At 39.6% G+C, this 21,446-nt stretch overlaps 1 protein-coding gene and 1 long non-coding RNA gene across 4 annotated transcripts in view; one reads left to right on the top strand and one right to left on the bottom strand.

Annotated features, from left to right (window-relative positions):
* LOC131105079 (uncharacterized) overlaps window positions 1-337 on the top strand; it is a 99,490-nt gene extending 99,153 nt beyond the window's left edge. For both annotated transcript variants that reach the window (XR_013627407.1, XR_013627406.1), the window contains exon 10: window positions 14-337. This is a non-coding gene — a long non-coding RNA (uncharacterized LOC131105079). The remainder of the gene's footprint in view (window positions 1-13) is intronic.
* The window catches only part of LOC131105074 (mitogen-activated protein kinase kinase kinase 5), a 29,164-nt gene that overhangs the window by 1,265 nt on the left and 6,453 nt on the right, over window positions 1-21,446 (bottom strand). For both annotated transcript variants that reach the window (XM_058052813.2, XM_058052814.2), the window contains exons 12-26: window positions 21,246-21,341; window positions 20,824-20,908; window positions 20,207-20,340; window positions 20,006-20,133; window positions 19,711-19,847; window positions 19,526-19,631; window positions 19,296-19,453; window positions 19,030-19,228; window positions 18,764-18,929; window positions 17,845-18,010; window positions 17,527-17,712; window positions 17,348-17,453; window positions 17,063-17,276; window positions 16,886-16,992; window positions 3-97 (exon numbers count right to left, since the gene is read on the bottom strand). In XM_058052813.2, coding sequence (XP_057908796.2) covers window positions 3-97; window positions 16,886-16,992; window positions 17,063-17,276; window positions 17,348-17,453; window positions 17,527-17,712; window positions 17,845-18,010; window positions 18,764-18,929; window positions 19,030-19,228; window positions 19,296-19,453; window positions 19,526-19,631; window positions 19,711-19,847; window positions 20,006-20,133; window positions 20,207-20,340; window positions 20,824-20,908; window positions 21,246-21,341 — 2,083 coding nt within the window. The remainder of the gene's footprint in view (window positions 1-2; window positions 98-16,885; window positions 16,993-17,062; window positions 17,277-17,347; window positions 17,454-17,526; window positions 17,713-17,844; window positions 18,011-18,763; window positions 18,930-19,029; window positions 19,229-19,295; window positions 19,454-19,525; window positions 19,632-19,710; window positions 19,848-20,005; window positions 20,134-20,206; window positions 20,341-20,823; window positions 20,909-21,245; window positions 21,342-21,446) is intronic.

The following is a 21,446-nucleotide window of genomic DNA, read 5'->3' as shown; positions in this document are numbered from 1 at the left end:
ACCTTGTCAACAGTGTTGTGATCCACAGGGACGGCCTCCAGCCATCGCACCATGTCCTTTACGTCCGGGTCACATCTCGTCTGTGGAGTGGAGTCACCTGAATTGCCAGAGTCAAACAAGGGGGCCATGATGAATTCAGTTTCATAAAAAGAGTGAAACTTTAGAAACATGTGCCTGTGGATATTGTGAATATTCATGTACTGGAGCTGAGTTTTGAGATGGTGATCCAGTGAGTTACGCCCCTCACACAAACCGGTCAGGCAGAAACCTAAAAGCCTGAAGCCGAGGAGGTGGCCATCATTGACTGGTAGGTAAGCCAGACGAAAAACACTGATGATGTCATAGATACATAATATATATTAGGGCTGTAAAAAATTAACACGGTAACTAATTTGTTACATTATTATGTTAAATTTTTGGTGTATATGTATATATATATATATATATATATATATATATATGTGTGTGTAAGATTTCCACAGTCTTTTTTTTTTTTACCTGAAAGGTGCATTAGAGCAAGTAAAAAAAAACGACATACTAACCCCTTATCATTTTTGTCAAAAAATCAGCGCCCTCAAACACTGGCATTTTATGCCATTTTGGGGCTCTTCTGGGCCCCCTGTTGAGTGTGTGTGAGGTTTCCCCTGTTTTTTTGACCAGAAAAGTGCATTTTCAGCAAGTTGAAAAAATGGAAAAAAAACGACTTACTAACCCCTTACGTTTTTTTCAAAAATCAACACCCTCAAACGTTGGCATTTTATGCCAACTTGGGGCTCTTCTGGGCCCCCTGTTGAGTGTGTGTGAGGTTTCCGCTGTTTTTTTGACCAGAAAAGTGCATTTTCAGCAAGTTGAAAAAATTTTAAAAAACTACATACTAACCCCTTACGTTTTTTCAAAAATCAACACCCTCAAACTTTGGCATTTAATGCCATTTTGGGGCTCTTCTGGGCCCCCTGTTGAGTGTGTGTGAGGTTTCCCCTGTTTTTTTGACCAGAAAAGTGCATTTTCAGCAAGTTGAAAAAATGGAAAAAAACGACTTACTAACCCCTTACGTTTTTTTCAAAAATCAACACCCTCAAACTTTGGCATTTTATGCCATTTTAGGGCTCTTCTGGGCCCCCTGTTGAGTGTGTGTGAGTTTTCCGCTGTTTTTTTGACCAGAAAAATGCATTTTCAGCAAGTTGAAAAAATGGAAAAAAACGACATACTAACCCCTTACGTTTTTTTTCAAAAATCACAAAATTTAAAACTGGCATTTAATGCCATTTTGGGGCTCTTCTGGGCCCCCTGTTGAGTGTGTGTGAGGTTTCCGCTGTTTTTTTGACCAGAAAAATGCATTTTCAGCAAGTTGAAAAAATGGAAAAAAACGACATACTAACCCCTTACGTTTTTTTTCAAAAATCACAAAATTTAAAACTGGCATTTAATGCCATTTTGGGGCTCTTCTGGGCCCCCTGTTGAGTGTGTGTGAGGTTTCCGCTGTTTTTTTGACCAGAAAAGTGCATTTTCAGCAAGTTGAAAAAATTGAAAAAAAACGACATACTAACTAACCCCTTACGTTTTTTTTCAAAAATCAACACCCTCAAACGTTGGCATTTTATGCCAACTTGGGGCTCTTCTGGGCCCCCTGTTGAGTGTGTGTGAGTTTTCCGCTGTTTTTTTGACCAGAAAAGTGCATTTTCAGCAAGTTAAAAAAATGGAAAAAAACATATGTTTTTTTCAAAAATCACAAAATTTAAAACTGGCATTTAATGCCATTTTGGGGCTCTTCTGGGCCCCCTGTTGAGTGTGTGTGAGGTTTCCGCTGTTTTTTTGACCAGAAAATTGCATTTTCAGCAAGTTGAAAAAATGGAAAAAAACGACATACTAACCCCTTACGTTTTTTTCAAAAATCAACACCCTCAAACGTTGGCATTTTATGCCAACTTGGGGCTCTTCTGGGCCCCCTGTTGAGTGTGTGTAAGGTTTCCCCTGTTTTTTTGACCAGAAAAGTGCATTTTCAGCAAGTTGAAAAAATGGAAAAAAACGACTTACTAACCCCTTACGTTTTTTTCAAAAATCAACACCCTCAAACTTTGGCATTTTATGCCATTTTAGGGCTCTTCTGGGCCCCCTGTTGAGTGTGTGTGAGGTTTCCGCTGTTTTTTTGACCAGAAAAGTGCATTTTCAGCAAGTTAAAAAAATGGAAAAAAAACATAAGTTTTTTTCAAAAATCACAAAATTTAAAACTGGCATTTAATGCCATTTTGGGGCTCTTCTGGGCCCCCTGTTGAGTGTGTGTGAGGTTTCCGCTGTTTTTTTGACCAGAAAAGTGCGTTTTCAGCAAGTTGAAAAAATTGAAAAAAAAACGACATACTAACCCCTTACGTATTTTTCAAAAATCAACACCCTCAAACTTTGGCATTTTATGCCATTTTAGGGCTCTTCTGGGCCCCCTGTTGAGTGTGTGTGAGGTTTCCGCTGTTTTTTTGACCAGAAAATTGCATTTTAAGCAAGTTGAAAAAATGGAAAAAAACGACATACTAACCCCTTACGTTTTTTTTCAAAAAATCACTAAATTTAAAACTGGCATTTAATGCCATTTTGGGGCTCTTCTGGGCCCCCTGTTGAGTGTGTGTGAGGTTTCCGCTGTTTTTTTGACCAGAAAAGTGCATTTTCAGCAAGTTAAAAAAATGGAAAAAAACATACGTTTTTTTCAAAAATCACAAAATTTAAAACTGGCATTTAATGCCATTTTGGGGCTCTTCTGGGCCCCCTGTTGAGTGTGTGTGAGGTTTCCGCTGTTTTTTTGACCAGAAAATTGCATTTTCAGCAAGTTGAAAAAATGGAAAAAAACGACTTACTAACCCCTTACGTTTTTTTCAAAAATCAACACCCTCAAACTTTGGCATTTTATGCCATTTTAGGGCTCTTCTGGGCCCCCTGTTGAGTGTGTGTGAGTTTTCCGCTGTTTTTTTGACCAGAAAAATGCATTTTCAGCAAGTTGAAAAAATGGAAAAAAACGACATATAACCCCTTACGTTTTTTTTCAAAAATCACAAAATTTAAAACTGGCATTTAATGCCATTTTGGGGCTCTTCTGGGCCCCCTGTTGAGTGTGTGTGAGGTTTCCGCTGTTTTTTTTACCAGAAAAATGCATTTTCAGCAAGTTGAAAAAATGGAAAAAAAACACATACTAACCCCTTATGTTTTTTTCAAAAATCAACACCCTCAAACGTTGGCATTTTATGCCAACTTGGGGCTCTTCTGGGCCCCCTGTTGAGTGTGTGTGAGTTTTCCGCTGTTTTTTTGACCAGAAAAGTGCATTTTCAGCAAGTTAAAAAAATGGAAAAAAACATATGTTTTTTTCAAAAATCACAAAATTTAAAACTGGCATTTAATGCCATTTTGGGACTCTTCTGGGCCCCCTGTTGAGTGTGTGTGAGGTTTCCGCTGTTTTTTTGACCAGAAAATTGCATTTTCAGCAAGTTGAAAAAATTGAAAAAAACGACATACTAACCCCTTACGTTTTTTTCAAAAATCAACACCCTCAAACGTTGGCATTTTATGCCAACTTGGGGCTCTTCTGGGCCCCCTGTTGAGTGTGTGTAAGGTTTCCCCTGTTTTTTTGACCAGAAAAGTGCATTTTCAGCAAGTTGAAAAAATGGAAAAAAACGACTTACTAACCCCTTACGTTTTTTTCAAAAATCAACACCCTCAAACTTTGGCATTTTATGCCATTTTAGGGCTCTTCTGGGCCCCCTGTTGAGTGTGTGTGAGGTTTCCGCTGTTTTTTTGACCAGAAAAATGCATTTTCAGCAAGTTGAAAAAATGGAAAAAAAACACATACTAACCCCTTATGTTTTTTTCAAAAATCAACACCCTCAAACGTTGGCATTTTATGCCAACTTGGGGCTCTTCTGGGCCCCCTGTTGAGTGTGTGTGAGTTTTCCGCTGTTTTTTTGACCAGAAAAGTGCATTTTCAGCAAGTTAAAAAAATGGAAAAAAACATATGTTTTTTTCAAAAATCACAAAATTTAAAACTGGCATTTAATGCCATTTTGGGGCTCTTCTGGGCCCCCTGTTGAGTGTGTGTGAGGTTTCCGCTGTTTTTTTGACCAGAAAATTGCATTTTCAGCAAGTTGAAAAAATGGAAAAAAACGACATACTAACCCCTTACGTTTTTTTCAAAAATCAACACCCTCAAACGTTGGCATTTTATGCCAACTTGGGGCTCTTCTGGGCCCCCTGTTGAGTGTGTGTAAGGTTTCCCCTGTTTTTTTGACCAGAAAAGTGCATTTTCAGCAAGTTGAAAAAATGGAAAAAAACGACTTACTAACCCCTTACGTTTTTTTCAAAAATCAACACCCTCAAACTTTGGCATTTTATGCCATTTTAGGGCTCTTCTGGGCCCCCTGTTGAGTGTGTGTGAGGTTTCCGCTGTTTTTTTGACCAGAAAAGTGCATTTTCAGCAAGTTAAAAAAATGGAAAAAAAACATACGTTTTTTTCAAAAATCACAAAATTTAAAACTGGCATTTAATGCCATTTTGGGGCTCTTCTGGGCCCCCTGTTGAGTGTGTGTGAGGTTTCCGCTGTTTTTTTGACCAGAAAAGTGCGTTTTCAGCAAGTTGAAAAAATTGAAAAAAAAACGACATACTAACCCCTTACGTATTTTTCAAAAATCAACACCCTCAAACTTTGGCATTTTATGCCATTTTAGGGCTCTTCTGGGCCCCCTGTTGAGTGTGTGTGAGGTTTCCGCTGTTTTTTTGACCAGAAAATTGCATTTTAAGCAAGTTGAAAAAATGGAAAAAAACGACATACTAACCCCTTACGTTTTTTTTCAAAAATCACTAAATTTAAAACTGGCATTTAATGCCATTTTGGGGCTCTTCTGGGCCCCCTGTTGAGTGTGTGTGAGGTTTCCGCTGTTTTTTTGACCAGAAAAGTGCATTTTCAGCAAGTTAAAAAAATGGAAAAAAACATACGTTTTTTTCAAAAATCACAAAATTTAAAACTGGCATTTAATGCCATTTTGGGGCTCTTCTGGGCCCCCTGTTGAGTGTGTGTGAGGTTTCCGCTGTTTTTTTGACCAGAAAATTGCATTTTCAGCAAGTTGGAAAAAATGGAAAAAAACGACATACTAACCCCTTACGTTTTTTTCAAAAATCAACACTCTCAAACGTTGGCATTTTATGCCAACTTGGGGCTCTTCTGGGCCCCCTGTTGAGTGTGTGTGAGGTTTCCCCTGTTTTTTTGACCAGAAAAGTGCATTTTCAGCAAGTTGAAAAAATGGAAAAAAACGACTTACTAACCCCTTACGTTTTTTTCAAAAATCAACACCCTCAAACTTTGGCATTTTATGCCATTTTAGGGCTCTTCTGGGCCCCCTGTTGAGTGTGTGTGAGGTTTCCGCTGTTTTTTTGACCAGAAAAGTGCATTTTCAGCAAGTTAAAAAAATGGAAAAAAACATACGTTTTTTTCAAAAATCCCAAAATTTAAAACTGGCATTTAATGCCATTTTGGGGCTCTTCTGGGCCCCCTGTTGAGTGTGTGTGAGGTTTCCGCTGTTTTTTTGACCAGAAAATTGCATTTTCAGCAAGTTGAAAAAATGGAAAAAAACGACATACTAACCCCTTACGTTTTTTTCAAAAATCAACACCCTCAAACTTTGGCATTTTATGCCATTTTAGGGCTCTTCTGGGCCCCCTGTTGAGTGTGTGTGAGGTTTCCGCTGTTTTTTTTGACCAGAAAAGTGCATTTTCAGCAAGTTAAAAAAATGGAAAAAAACATACGTTTTTTTCAAAAATCACAAAATTTAAAACTGGCATTTAATGCCATTTTGGGGCTCTTCTGGGCCCCCTGTTGAGTGTGTGTGAGGTTTCCGCTGTTTTTTTTTACCAGAAAAATGCATTTTCAGCAAGTTGAAAAAATGGAAAAAAACGACATACTAACCCCTTATGTTTTTTTCAAAAATCAACACCCTCAAACTTTGCATTTTATGCCATTTGGGGGCTCTTCTGGGCCCCCTGTTGAGTGTGTGTGAGGTTTCCGCTGTTTTTTTGACCAGAAAAGTGCATTTTCAGCAAGTTAAAAAAATGGAAAAAAACATACGTTTTTTTCAAAAATCACAAAATTTAAAACTGGCATTTAATGCCATTTTGGGGCTCTTCTGGGCCCCCTGTTGAGTGTGTGTGAGGTTTCCGCTGTTTTTTTGACCAGAAAATTGCATTTTCAGCAAGTTGAAAAAATGGAAAAAAACGACATACTAACCCCTTACGTTTTTTTCAAAAATCAACACTCTCAAACGTTGGCATTTTATGCCAACTTGGGGCTCTTCTGGGCCCCCTGTTGAGTGTGTGTGAGGTTTCCCCTGTTTTTTTGACCAGAAAAGTGCATTTTCAGCAAGTTGAAAAAATGGAAAAAAACGACTTACTAACCCCTTACATTTTTTTCAAAAATCAACACCCTCAAACTTTGGCATTTTATGCCATTTTAGGGCTCTTCTGGGCCCCCTGTTGAGTGTGTGTGAGGTTTCCGCTGTTTTTTTGACCAGAAAAGTGCATTTTCAGCAAGTTAAAAAAATGGAAAAAAACATACGTTTTTTTCAAAAATCACAAAATTTAAAACTGGCATTTAATGCCATTTTGGGGCTCTTCTGGGCCCCCTGTTGAGTGTGTGTGAGGTTTCCGCTGTTTTTTTGACCAGAAAAGTGCATTTTCAGCAAGTTGAAAAAATGGAAAAAAACGACATACTAACCCCTTACGTTTTTTTCAAAAATCAACACTCTCAAACGTTGGCATTTTATGCCAACTTGGGGCTCTTCTGGGCCCCCTGTTGAGTGTGTGTGAGGTTTCCGCTGTTTTTTTTTACCAGAAAAATGCATTTTCAGCAAGTTGAAAAAATGGAAAAAAACGACATACTAACCCCTCATGTTTTTTTCAAAAATCAACACCCTCAAACTTTGCATTTTATGCCATTTGGGGGCTCTTCTGGGCCCCCTGTTGAGTGTGTGTGAGGTTTCCGCTGTTTTTTTGACCAGAAAAGTGCATTTTCAGTGTGTTAAAAAAATTGAAAAAAACATACGTTTTTTTCAAAAATCACAAAATTTAAAACTGGCATTTAATGCCATTTTGGGGCTCTTCTGGGCCCCCTGTTGAGTGTGTGTGAGGTTTCCGCTGTTTTTTTGACCAGAAAAGTGCATTTTCAGCAAGTTGAAAAAATGGAAAAAAACGACATACTAACCCCTTACGTTTTTTTCAAAAATCAACACCCTCAAACTTTGGCATTTTATGCCATTTTAGGGCTCTTCTGGGCCCCCTGTTGAGTGTGTGTGAGGTTTCCGCTGTTTTTTTGACCAGAAAAGTGCATTTTCAGCAAGTTAAAAAAATGGAAAAAAACATAAGTTTTTTTCAAAAATCACAAAATTTAAAACTGGCATTTAATGCCATTTTGGGGCTCTTCTGGGCCCCCTGTTGAGTGTGTGTGAGGTTTCCGCCGTTTTTTTGACCAGAAAATTGCATTTTCAGCAAGTTGAAAAAATGGAAAAAAACGACATACTAACCCCTTACGTTTTTTTCAAAAATCAACACCCTCAAACGTTGGCATTTTATGCCAACTTGGGGCTCTTCTGGGCCCCCTGTTGAGTGTGTGTAAGGTTTCCCCTGTTTTTTTGACCAGAAAAGTGCATTTTCAGCAAGTTGAAAAAATGGAAAAAAACGACTTACTAACCCCTTACGTTTTTTTCAAAAATTAACACCCTCAAACTTTGGCATTTTATGCCATTTTAGGGCTCTTCTGGGTCCCCTGTTGAGTGTGTGTGAGGTTTCCGCTGTTTTTTTGACCAGAAAAGTGCATTTTCAGCAAGTTGAAAAAATTGAAAAAAAACAACATACTAACCCCTTACGTTTTTTTTCAAAAATCACAAAATTTAAAACTGGCATTTAATGCCATTTTGGGGCTCTTCTGGGCCCCCTGTTGAGTGTGTGTGAGGCTTCCCCTGTTTTTTGACCAGAAAAATGCATTTTCAGCAAGTTGAAAAAATGGAAAAAAACGACATCCTAACCCCTTACGTTTTTTTTCAAAAATCACAAAATTTAAAACTGGCATTTAATGCCATTTTGGGGCTTTCTGGGCCCCCTTTTGAGTGTGTGTGAGGTTTCCGCTGTTTTTTTTTACCAGAAAAGTGCATTTTCAGCAAGTTGAAAAAATGGAAAAAAACGACATACTAACCCCTTACGTTTTTTTCCAAAAATCAACACCCTCAAACTTCGGCATTTTATGCCAACTTGGGGCTCTTCTGGGCCCCCTGTTGAGTGTGTGTGAGGTTTCCCCTGTTTTTTTGACCAGAAAAGTGCATTTTCAGCAAGTTGAAAAAATGGAAAAAAAACGACTTACTAACCCCTTACGTTTTTTTCAAAAATCAACACCCTCAAACTTTGGCATTTTATGCCATTTTAGGGCTCTTCTGGGCCCCCTGTTGAGTGTGTGTGAGTTTTCCGATGTTTTTTTGACCAGAAAAATGCATTTTCAGCAAGTTGAAAAAATGGAAAAAAACGACATATAACCCCTTACGTTTTTTTTCAAAAATCACAAAATTTAAAACTGGCATTTAATGCCATTTTGGGGCTCTTCTGGGCCCCCTGTTGAGTGTGTGTGAGGTTTCCGCTGTTTTTTTTACCAGAAAAATGCATTTTCAGCAAGTTGAAAAAATGGAAAAAAAACCACATACTAACCCCTTATGTTTTTTTCAAAAATCAACACCCTCAAACTTTGCATTTTATGCCATTTGGGGGCTCTTCTGGGCCCCCTGTTGAGTGTGTGTGAGGTTTCCGCTGTTTTTTTTTTACCAGAAAAGTGCATTTTCAGCAAGTTGAAAAAATAGAAAAAAACGACATACTAACCCCTTACGTTTTTTTCAAAAATCAACACCCTCAAACTTTGGCATTTTATGCCATTTTAGGGCTCTTCTGGGCCCCCTGTTGAGTGTGTGTGAGGTTTCCGCTGTTTTTTTGACCAGAAAAGTGCATTTTCAGCAAGTTAAAAAAATGGAAAAAAAACATACGTTTTTTTCAAAAATCACAAAATTTAAAACTGGCATTTAATGCCATTTTGGGGCTCTTCTGGGCCCCCTGTTGAGTGTGTGTGAGGTTTCCGCTGTTTTTTTGACCAGAAAAGTGCGTTTTCAGCAAGTTGAAAAAATGGAAAAAAAAACGACATACTAACCCCTTACGTATTTTTCAAAAATCAACACCCTCAAACTTTGGCATTTTATGCCATTTTAGGGCTCTTCTGGGCCCCCTGTTGAGTGTGTGTGAGGTTTCCGCCGTTTTTTTGACCAGAAAATTGCATTTTCAGCAAGTTGAAAAAATGGAAAAAAACGACATACTAACCCCTTACGTTTTTTTCAAAAATCAACACCCTCAAACGTTGGCATTTTATGCCAACTTGGGGCTCTTCTGGGCCCCCTGTTGAGTGTGTGTAAGGTTTCCCCTGTTTTTTTGACCAGAAAAGTGCATTTTCAGCAAGTTGAAAAAATGGAAAAAAACGACTTACTAACCCCTTACGTTTTTTTCAAAAATTAACACCCTCAAACTTTGGCATTTTATGCCATTTTAGGGCTCTTCTGGGTCCCCTGTTGAGTGTGTGTGAGGTTTCCGCTGTTTTTTTGACCAGAAAAGTGCATTTTCAGCAAGTTGAAAAAATTGAAAAAAAACAACATACTAACCCCTTACGTTTTTTTTCAAAAATCACAAAATTTAAAACTGGCATTTAATGCCATTTTGGGGCTCTTCTGGGCCCCCTGTTGAGTGTGTGTGAGGCTTCCCCTGTTTTTTGACCAGAAAAATGCATTTTCAGCAAGTTGAAAAAATGGAAAAAAACGACATCCTAACCCCTTACGTTTTTTTTCAAAAATCACAAAATTTAAAACTGGCATTTAATGCCATTTTGGGGCTTTCTGGGCCCCCTTTTGAGTGTGTGTGAGGTTTCCGCTGTTTTTTTTTACCAGAAAAGTGCATTTTCAGCAAGTTGAAAAAATGGAAAAAAACGACATACTAACCCCTTACGTTTTTTTCCAAAAATCAACACCCTCAAACTTCGGCATTTTATGCCAACTTGGGGCTCTTCTGGGCCCCCTGTTGAGTGTGTGTGAGGTTTCCCCTGTTTTTTTGACCAGAAAAGTGCATTTTCAGCAAGTTGAAAAAATGGAAAAAAAACGACTTACTAACCCCTTACGTTTTTTTCAAAAATCAACACCCTCAAACTTTGGCATTTTATGCCATTTTAGGGCTCTTCTGGGCCCCCTGTTGAGTGTGTGTGAGTTTTCCGATGTTTTTTTGACCAGAAAAATGCATTTTCAGCAAGTTGAAAAAATGGAAAAAAACGACATATAACCCCTTACGTTTTTTTTCAAAAATCACAAAATTTAAAACTGGCATTTAATGCCATTTTGGGGCTCTTCTGGGCCCCCTGTTGAGTGTGTGTGAGGTTTCCGCTGTTTTTTTTACCAGAAAAATGCATTTTCAGCAAGTTGAAAAAATGGAAAAAAAACCACATACTAACCCCTTATGTTTTTTTCAAAAATCAACACCCTCAAACTTTGCATTTTATGCCATTTGGGGGCTCTTCTGGGCCCCCTGTTGAGTGTGTGTGAGGTTTCCGCTGTTTTTTTTTTACCAGAAAAGTGCATTTTCAGCAAGTTGAAAAAATAGAAAAAAACGACATACTAACCCCTTACGTTTTTTTCAAAAATCAACACCCTCAAACTTTGGCATTTTATGCCATTTTAGGGCTCTTCTGGGCCCCCTGTTGAGTGTGTGTGAGGTTTCCGCTGTTTTTTTGACCAGAAAAGTGCATTTTCAGCAAGTTAAAAAAATGGAAAAAAAACATACGTTTTTTTCAAAAATCACAAAATTTAAAACTGGCATTTAATGCCATTTTGGGGCTCTTCTGGGCCCCCTGTTGAGTGTGTGTGAGGTTTCCGCTGTTTTTTTGACCAGAAAAGTGCGTTTTCAGCAAGTTGAAAAAATGGAAAAAAAAACGACATACTAACCCCTTACGTATTTTTCAAAAATCAACACCCTCAAACTTTGGCATTTTATGCCATTTTAGGGCTCTTCTGGGCCCCCTGTTGAGTGTGTGTGAGGTTTCCGCTGTTTTTTTGACCAGAAAAGTGCATTTTCAGCAAGTTAAAAAAATGGAAAAAAACATACGTTTTTTTCAAAAATCACAAAATTTAAAACTGGCATTTAATGCCATTTTGGGGCTCTTCTGGGCCCCCTGTTGAGTGTGTGTGAGGTTTCCGCTGTTTTTTTGACCAGAAAATTGCATTTTCAGCAAGTTGAAAAAATGGAAAAAAACGACATACTAACCCCTTACGTTTTTTTCAAAAATCAACACTCTCAAACGTTGGCATTTTATGCCAACTTGGGGCTCTTCTGGGCCCCCTGTTGAGTGTGTGTGAGGTTTCCCCTGTTTTTTTGACCAGAAAAGTGCATTTTCAGCAAGTTGAAAAAATGGAAAAAAACGACTTACTAACCCCTTACGTTTTTTTCAAAAATCAACACCCTCAAACTTTGGCATTTTATGCCATTTTAGGGCTCTTCTGGGCCCCCTGTTGAGTGTGTGTGAGGTTTCCGCTGTTTTTTTGACCAGAAAATTGCATTTTAAGCAAGTTGAAAAAATGGAAAAAAACGACATACTAACCCCTTACGTTTTTTTTCAAAAATCACTAAATTTAAAACTGGCATTCAATGCCATTTTGGGGCTCTTCTGGGCCCCCTGTTGAGTGTGTGTGAGGTTTCCGCTGTTTTTTTTTACCAGAAAAATGCATTTTCAGCAAGTTGAAAAAATGGAAAAAAACGACATACTAACCCCTTATGTTTTTTTCAAAAATCAACACCCTCAAACTTTGCATTTTATGCCATTTGGGGGCTCTTCTGGGCCCCCTGTTGAGTGTGTGTGAGGTTTCCGCTGTTTTTTTGACCAGAAAAGTGCATTTTCAGCAAGTTAAAAAAATGGAAAAAAACATACGTTTTTTTCAAAAATCACAAAATTTAAAACTGGCATTTAATGCCATTTTGGGGCTCTTCTGGGCCCCCTGTTGAGTGTGTGTGAGGTTTCCGCTGTTTTTTTGACCAGAAAATTGCATTTTCAGCAAGTTGAAAAAATGGAAAAAAACGACATACTAACCCCTTACGTTTTTTTCAAAAATCAACACTCTCAAACGTTGGCATTTTATGCCAACTTGGGGCTCTTCTGGGCCCCCTGTTGAGTGTGTGTGAGGTTTCCCCTGTTTTTTTGACCAGAAAAGTGCATTTTCAGCAAGTTGAAAAAATGGAAAAAAACGACTTACTAACCCCTTACATTTTTTTCAAAAATCAACACCCTCAAACTTTGGCATTTTATGCCATTTTAGGGCTCTTCTGGGCCCCCTGTTGAGTGTGTGTGAGGTTTCCGCTGTTTTTTTGACCAGAAAAGTGCATTTTCAGCAAGTTAAAAAAATGGAAAAAAACATAAGTTTTTTTCAAAAATCACAAAATTTAAAACTGGCATTTAATGCCATTTTGGGGCTCTTCTGGGCCCCCTGTTGAGTGTGTGTGAGGTTTCCGCTGTTTTTTTGACCAGAAAAGTGCATTTTCAGCAAGTTGAAAAAATGGAAAAAAAAACGACATACTAACCCCTTACGTATTTTTCAAAAATCAACACCCTCAAACTTTGGCATTTTATGCCATTTTAGGGCTCTTCTGGGCCCCCTGTTGAGTGTGTGTGAGGTTTCCGCTGTTTTTTTGACCAGAAAATTGCATTTTAAGCAAGTTGAAAAAATGGAAAAAAACGACATACTAACCCCTTACGTTTTTTTTCAAAAATCACTAAATTTAAAACTGGCATTTAATGCCATTTTGGGGCTCTTCTGGGCCCCCTGTTGAGTGTGTGTGAGGTTTCCGCTGTTTTTTTTTACCAGAAAAATGCATTTTCAGCAAGTTGAAAAAATGGAAAAAAACGACATACTAACCCCTCATGTTTTTTTCAAAAATCAACACCCTCAAACTTTGCATTTTATGCCATTTGGGGGCTCTTCTGGGCCCCCTGTTGAGTGTGTGTGAGGTTTCCGCTGTTTTTTTGACCAGAAAAGTGCATTTTCAGTGTGTTAAAAAAATTGAAAAAAACATACGTTTTTTTCAAAAATCACAAAATTTAAAACTGGCATTTAATGCCATTTTGGGGCTCTTCTGGGCCCCCTGTTGAGTGTGTGTGAGGTTTCCGCTGTTTTTTTGACCAGAAAAGTGCATTTTCAGCAAGTTGAAAAAATGGAAAAGAACGACATACTAACCCCTTACGTTTTTTTCAAAAATCAACACCCTCAAACTTTGGCATTTTATGCCATTTTAGGGCTCTTCTGGGCCCCCTGTTGAGTGTGTATGAGGTTTCCGCTGTTTTTTTGACCAGAAAAGTGCATTTTCAGCAAGTTAAAAAAATGGAAAAAAACATAAGTTTTTTTCAAAAATCACAAAATTTAAAACTGGCATTTAATGCCATTTTGGGGCTCTTCTGGGCCCCCTGTTGAGTGTGTGTGAGGTTTCCGCTGTTTTTTTGACCAGAAAATTGCATTTTCAGCAAGTTGAAAAAATGGAAAAAAACGACATACTAACCCCTTACGTTTTTTTCAAAAATCAACACCCTCAAACGTTGGCATTTTATGCCAACTTGGGGCTCTTCTGGGCCCCCTGTTGAGTGTGTGTAAGGTTTCCCCTGTTTTTTTGACCAGAAAAGTGCATTTTCAGCAAGTTGAAAAAATGGAAAAAAACGACTTACTAACCCCTTACGTTTTTTTCAAAAATCAACACCCTCAAACTTTGGCATTTTATGCCATTTTAGGGCTCTTCTGGGCCCCCTGTTGAGTGTGTGTGAGGTTTCCGCTGTTTTTTTGACCAGAAAAGTGCATTTTCAGCAAGTTAAAAAAATGGAAAAAAACATACGTTTTTTTCAAAAATCACAAAATTTAAAACTGGCATTTAATGCCATTTTGGGGCTCTTCTGGGCCCCCTGTTGAGTGTGTGTGAGGTTTCCGCTGTTTTTTTGACCAGAAAAGTGCGTTTTCAGCAAGTTGAAAAAATGGGAAAAAAAACGACATACTAACCCCTTACGTATTTTTCAAAAATCAACACCCTCAAACTTTGGCATTTTATGCCATTTTAGGGCTCTTCTGGGCCCCCTGTTGAGTGTGTGTGAGGTTTCCGCTGTTTTTTTGACCAGAAAAGTGCATTTTCAGCAAGTTAAAAAAATGGAAAAAAACATACGTTTTTTTCAAAAATCACAAAATTTAAAACTGGCATTTAATGCTATTTTGGGGCTCTTCTGGGCCCCCTGTTGAGTGTGTGTGAGGTTTCCCCTGTTTTTTTGACCAGAAAAGTGCATTTTCAGCAAGTTGAAAAAATTAAAAAAAACGACATACTAACACCTTACATTTTTTTCAAAAATCAACACCCTCAAACGTTGGCATTTTATGCCAACTTGAGGCTCTTCTGGGCCCCCTGTTGAGTGTGTGTGAGGTTTCCGCTGTTTTTTTGACCAGAAAAGTGCATTTTCAGGAAGTTGAAAAAATTGAAAAAAAAACGACATACTAACCCCTTACGTTTTTTTTTCAAAAATCAACACCCTCAAACTTTGGCATTTTATGCCATTTTAGGGCTCTTCTGGGCCCCCTGTTGAGTGTGTGTGAGGTTTCAGCTGCTTTTTTGACCAGAAAAGTGCATTTTCATCAAGTTGAAAAAATGGAAAAAAAGGACATACTAACCCCTTACGTTTTTTTCAAAAATCACAAAATTTAAAACTGGCATTTAATGCCATTTTAGGGCTCTTCTGGGCCCCCTGTTGAGTGTGTGTGAGGTTTCAGCTGCTTTTTTGACCAGAAAAGTGCATTTTCAGCAAGTTGAAAAAATAAAAAAAAACGACATACTAACCCCTTACGTTTTTTTCAAAAATCAACACCCTCAAACTTTGGCATTTTATGCCATTTTAGGGCTCTTCTGGGCCCCCTGTTGAGTGTGTGTGAGGTTTCCGCTGTTTTTTTGACCAGAAAAGTGCATTTTCAGGAAGTTGAAAAAATTGAAAAAAAAACGACATACTAACCCCTTACGTTTTTTTTTCAAAAATCAACACCCTCAAACTTTGGCATTTTATGCCATTTTAGGGCTCTTCTGGGCCCCCTGTTGAGTGTGTGTGAGGTTTCAGCTGCTTTTTTGACCAGAAAAGTGCATTTTCAGCAAGTTGAAAAAAAAAAAAAAAACGACATACTAACCCCTTACGTTTTTTTCAAAAATCAACACCCTCAAACTTTGGCATTTAATGCCATTTTGGGGCTCTTCTGGGCCCCTGTTGAGTGTGTGTGAGGTTTCCCCTGTTTTTTTGACCAGAAAAGTGCATTTTCATCAAGTTGAAAAAATGGAAAAAAAGGACATACTAACCCCTTACGTTTTTTTCAAAAATCACAAAATTTAAAACTGGCATTTAATGCCATTTTAGGGCTCTTCTGGGCCCCCTGTTGAGTGTGTGTGAGGTTTCAGCTGCTTTTTTGACCAGAAAAGTGCATTTTCAGCAAGTTGAAAAAATAAAAAAAAACGACATACTAACCCCTTACGTTTTTTTCAAAAATCAACACCCTCAAACTTTGGCATTTAATGCCATTTTGGGGCTCTTCTGGGCCCCCTTTTGAGTGTGTGTGAGGTTTCCCCTGTTTTTTTGACCAGAAAAGTGCATTTTCATCAAGTTGAAAAAATGGAAAAAAAGGACATACTAACCCCTTACGTTTTTTTCAAAAATCACAAAATTTAAAACTGGCATTTAATGCCATTTTAGGGCTCTTCTGGGCCCCCTGTTGAGTGTGTGTGAGGTTTCAGCTGCTTTTTTGACCAGAAAAGTGCATTTTCAGCAAGTTGAAAAAATAAAAAAAAACGACATACTAACCCCTTACGTTTTTTTTCAAAAATCACTAAATTTAAAACTGGCATTTAATGCCATTTTGGGGCTCTTCTGGGCCCCCTGTTGAGTGTGTGTGAGGTTTCAGCTGCTTTTTTGACCAGAAAAGTGCATTTTAAGCAAGTTGAAAAAATAAAAAAAAACGACATACTAACCCCTTACGTTTTTTTCAAAAATCAACACCCTCAAACTTTGGCATTTAATGCCATTTTGGGGCTCTTCTGGGCCCCCTGTTGAGTGTGTGTGAGGTTTCCCCTGTTTTTTTGACCAGAAAAGTGCATTTTCATCAAGTTGAAAAAATGGAAAAATGGACATACTAACCCCTTACGTTTTTTGTCAAAAATCAGCGCCCTCAAACAGTGGCATTTAATGCAATTTTTGGGTGCTTCTGGAGCCCCTTTTGAGTGTGTGTGCGGTACATACTAATGATGACATACTAGCACACTATATTATTGTTTGTTTCCCTCCAATGCTGCGTATTAGCAATAGATGCTACTATTGTATTATTTTCCTTTTGTGCTGTTTTCTTCCAATTAATTTCAATCAAGGTGATAACAACACCCAATTTACCAAAATATTTAGTGTAATAAATGTGTATTTATATCCTTTTACATTGTATATAAAAAATACATGTCATAAGGAAAATAAATAAAAACAAACTACAAAATACATATTAAATACAAATTATATATTTTTAACTATAATTATAGTGGTCACCGCCTGCAAACCAACCATTAGAGAAGAAAGCATGTACACTGTTTAGTCTTCACAATGATAAATAAAAAGTTCCTCCTTGGCCTAGGCCCCACCCTGCTAGAATATTGTTACATTAAGGATTCTTATTATTTATTCAGGATTATCAGTTATTTTGCGTCAACAAACTCCTTTGTGGGCTTCATTAAAATGATTAAAAAAAATATCTCGTACCTGAAGAGTCTCTCCTCAGAGCATCAATGTGGTGTTGTTTCTGCTGGACTGAGGTCCGCAGGAGGTCCTGGTATTCTCTCTCCTTGTCACTCAACAGCCTTAGCAGTCTGAAAGTATAAAGAATATTTTTGTTACTCAACAAGGCATGGACATTAAAAAAAAACACTTTGTGTGCACCTTCTGGTCTCTATTCGGAGGTCTCTCAGTTCGTCGCTGAGGGGACAGTTGCTGTCTAGGAGTGAATCTGACGTCGCCAAGACTGCCTCGTCCACAGATTCTGACTGGTCAGATTGTGGCGTTTCGTTGAGCAGGTTGCCATTTGGGACGGGGGGCTGCTCTTCTGGAGTGCTGTCCTCTGTCTCGAATGATGACTGCAACTGGAGCTTCAGTTCTGTGGAATCAGTTAGTTGACAGTGTTCAGCCTCATGTGCGTAGCACTTGATGAAGATGAAGTGCTATAACCTGGAAGAAGCACAGTGATGGCATCCTGCACAGCCTGTCTCAGCAGATTGTCCAGCGCGAACATCCAGTGAGGTTTCACTTGCTGTTGCCTCAACACTTTCTTCACCTGCAACCAAAGGAAGAACATCTAATCTGCAAAAGATTCCATGTGTCTCAGTTATGCATTTGAGTCCACATACTGCGTCCTGGAAGCTGAACAGCACCGCCTGCAGGCCGTTTGGGGGCACTGCGGTGGAAAGTAGTGTTGCTCTGAGGTCCAGCAGATTGCTGGTCAGCTGCTTCCTGTCTGGGGAGCAGATGTTGTCTCGCAAACAGCAGATGAGCTTAGTGATGTGTTCCTCCGTCAGCGAAGAGCCCTCACCGTACTGTTAAAAACAAGGGTGATTTGCACTCATGATACGCTGTTTGGGTGTTTGAATCCAAACGAGAGGAAGGTGTACCAGTCTGACGAGATGAGCTACTGTGTTGCAAGGACAGTACAACTGCTTCGTTCTTACCTGAGGCACGGCTTCCTGTATGTTGGCCACAACGTTGGAGATGTAGTCAGTGAGCACTCGGTGCAGCGTGGCTCTCCTCTCACTGTCCTTCCTCAGCATGAACAGACCGATGTTTTCGTCTGTGGACGCGGGGCTGCTCATGTCCAGAGGGGACTCTTCCGGGACGCTGGACAGCAAGGGAATTTGAGCATCACTTTTTTTGTTGGCTATGATTTAAATCTGTATATTCATTTCATAACAAATTGAAGGGGAAAATTTAATCACAATAGAGCAGTAGAAAGTAGAATAATACATAAACCAACTAATTCATTTTGGAGTCACCAATTAACCTAGCATGTTTTTGGAATGTGGGAGGAAAACGGAGTACCAGGAGAAAACCCACGCATGCACAAGGAGAACATGCAAACTCCACACAGAGATGGCCGAGGGTGGGATTGAACTCAGGTCTCCTAGCTGTGAGGTCTGCGTGCTAACCACTCGACCGCCGTGCAGCCCCATAGACCAACTATAAAGCCTAATTTTCACTGCTCTGCCATGTCTACTTTCTGTTACATTCTCTGCGCCGTGAGATGTTTAGGTGCACTCGGAATTGTGGGTATTTGGCGCTAATTGTTTTTTATTTTTATTCGTGCATCCCATATTACAATTGGTGTACCCCACTTTGGCAACCTAGGATAAGAACCTGTGTTTTTGACCATTGACCTGTGTTATTGCAATACATTCTACTTGCAAACAGCAGCATTCCCGTCAGTAGATTCCTAAAAGCAGCAAAGTACCCCTCTTATGTAGAACTGCAACAATCATACTTAAAAATAGCAGAGCATTCCTGTCATATCGTAGATGTTCGAGGAGTATATTGATTATATACAAGATATAAAAAATATTGAAGGAAAATTGAAAATCGCCATGGTTTACTCACGGCAGGAATTGTCCGTTGATGGGTGGGCTCTCGGAGATGTGTGCTCTGAAAGCAGACTGTGTACTCCTGAAGTCCAGGGAGCAGGACAAGTCTATCGAATCCGAGTATGAGTCTGTGTCCTCCACCAGGATGGAGACTGGCACTGATAGGCTGCGCTGGTAGTCGCCTACAAATCAAAACTATTAATTAGCTGCTGCTATGATGCCGTTAGATCCTGTTATGATGTCACACTGTGCATGCATCGTAGTGTAAACAAAAATTCCCACCAGCAGAAACGTCTTCAGGGTCAGAATCCTGCATCGGCCTGTTCTTCTTCCTGGGAGCCGAACTGAGGAAGGTGTCCATGAGCAGATCGGTGGATGTGGCCCTGTCGTCCGGATCGGGCACGAAACAGTTCATGATGAAGCTCTTGGCCTTGTCTGACATACTCTCTGGAACCTTGGGGTGGATCTTAAACATCCCGACCTCGGGTAGGAGCATTGGGATTAGTACCACCAGGCTTTTTAGAACACTAAGCCTGTTCCATTGTTACCTTGAACATGGCTGCCTGTGGACTTCCCAGCTCATGAAAGGGGGTTTTGCCTGTTGCCATTTCGATGATGGTACACCCCAGGGACCATATGTCAGCCGGCTTGCCGTACCCCCGAGGCCCTTGGTCTATAATCTCTGGCGCCATATACTGAAGAGTTCCTATCGGTAAATATTCTTTAAACAGCCCTGTCTTTGTCAACTCAAATGCTAGCACCTCACATACAATCTTACCAGCAAACGTCTCCGTGCAGGGGTTGATCCCAGCTAACCTCTTGGAGGTTCCAAAGTCGGAGATCTTTAAAACTCCACTATAAGTGTTGATCAGCACATTGTCACCCTGCAGCAAAAATATACATATAAGCACACTTTTAGTAAAAAAAAAAAAAAAAAAAACAACACCAAAAAGAGGTGCTTACCTTGATGTCTCTGTGAACTATCTGATTGTCATGGAGATATCTGAGCCCCTCCAGGATCTGCTTGGTGTAGAAGATGATGGTGGCCTCGTTGTCCTTCAGAGGGCCCCACTTGGAGCGCAGCAGGGATGACAAACTTCCTGCCATGGCGAGAATATTTCAACAGTTCACCGCTTTTGACGCTACGTTGTGCAATTTGGACTGTAAGTTGGTTTAAAGGAAGTGAGGCGTTCTGAATGAATCCCTCTCACTCTCAAGTTAACGTCCTTCTTATTCAAAGTCATGTTTAGATACAGACCTCCTGGTACTTCTTCCATGAAGATCTTGATGAAACCGTCCTGACTGACGGAGCCCAGGTACTGGACAATATTCCTGTGCTTCAGCCTCTTGTGAAGCCGGATCTCCTCGTGGAGAGGCTGGGAATAACTGTCAGGACATAAATTGTTGGGTTGTGTTTGTTTTTAAGTGGCGCTAGGCCCATGAAGAGTGTTCCACTCACGTGCTGTCCTTCTCTGGGATCTCCTTGATGGCGATGCGTACTTGGTTGCTCATGTCTCTCCCAGCATACACTACACCGTACGTCCCTTTGCCGAGAACCACTTTGTCGCCATTCTCGTTGGTCTCGTAGACGTACTGCAACACAGGAGGAAGATGGAGAGGATTCCGTTAATGACAAAATTGATATTTAAAAAGACAGATGTATTAGTGCAAAGGTGACAGTTGTGCTGTACCGATGCAATCATTTCCTTTCACATTTCAAGCCACATCATGGCCAACAGGTGGAGTGACTAACAAAGTCCAGCAGGTGGCACAAACTTTAAGTATTGTAGTAGAACAGTAGGGCCTTGCACGTTTTGAATCCCAACAACACATGCAAAAGCACAACCCATAATATCCCTGAGGGTCATTACAATATTCATTCATTCATTAATTTACTCCTGCTTATCCTCAAGAGGGTCGCGGGGGTGCTGGAGCCTATCCCAGCTGTCTTCGGGCAAGAGGCAGGGTACACCCTGGACTGGTCGCCAGCCAATCACAGGGCACATATAGACAAACAACCATTCACACTCACATTCAACACAACCAATTAAAATGTAATCAAATGAAGTGACCAACCTCAAGTATTCCTTCAGTGACATGGCTGAGGTCCTGAGAGGCATCTTCAGCCTGATGGAGCAGAGAGTTGACCATGTCACAGAAACTGAGGACACAACCGGGGAAAAAAACATTCATGACACACTGGATTTAAAGTGCATATGAAAGTGTATCAATAGTCCGAATATACAGTATTTTTATTGCTATGATCCATAACCTGTGCCCCAAAATGTACAGAATTGACTAACACCATATTCCCCCCATCCATGTTCAGCATAAAACATAAAGGAAGTGTGACTCAAAAACAAACAAAAAACGCTGATGCCACTGCAAGGTTAGCCCCTCAACCGACCCACTTAATAAATCAATGCGTTGACAACAGTTGTGTGTATTAGGATTTTTAACTTCTGTCTATTTTGGCAGTTGCTTGGTGGGTCACTCACCCTTTGCAGTGGAGCTCAGAGGGGAAGCAAAGCTGGAAGTCATCAGAGTTGTAGTGGACATACAGAAAGCAGCTCCGCTCATCGATCTTTGACACACTTGGAGAGGACAGACAAGAGTTTTTTTTTTTTTTTTTTACAATGCACTAATGTGTTGCACATCATTATATCCATTTGTATCTGCCTTTTTCCCCTTCTAATTCC

This window comes from Doryrhamphus excisus, linkage group LG5, assembly GCF_037039965.1.
Source record: "Doryrhamphus excisus strain RoL-2023G ecotype Guam linkage group LG5, RoL_Dexc_Guam_v1.1, whole genome shotgun sequence".
Lineage (NCBI taxonomy): Eukaryota > Metazoa > Chordata > Actinopteri > Syngnathiformes > Syngnathidae > Doryrhamphus > Doryrhamphus excisus.
Note: the sequence above shows the minus strand (reverse complement) of the source record. Positions and strands in the feature narration are given on the sequence as shown.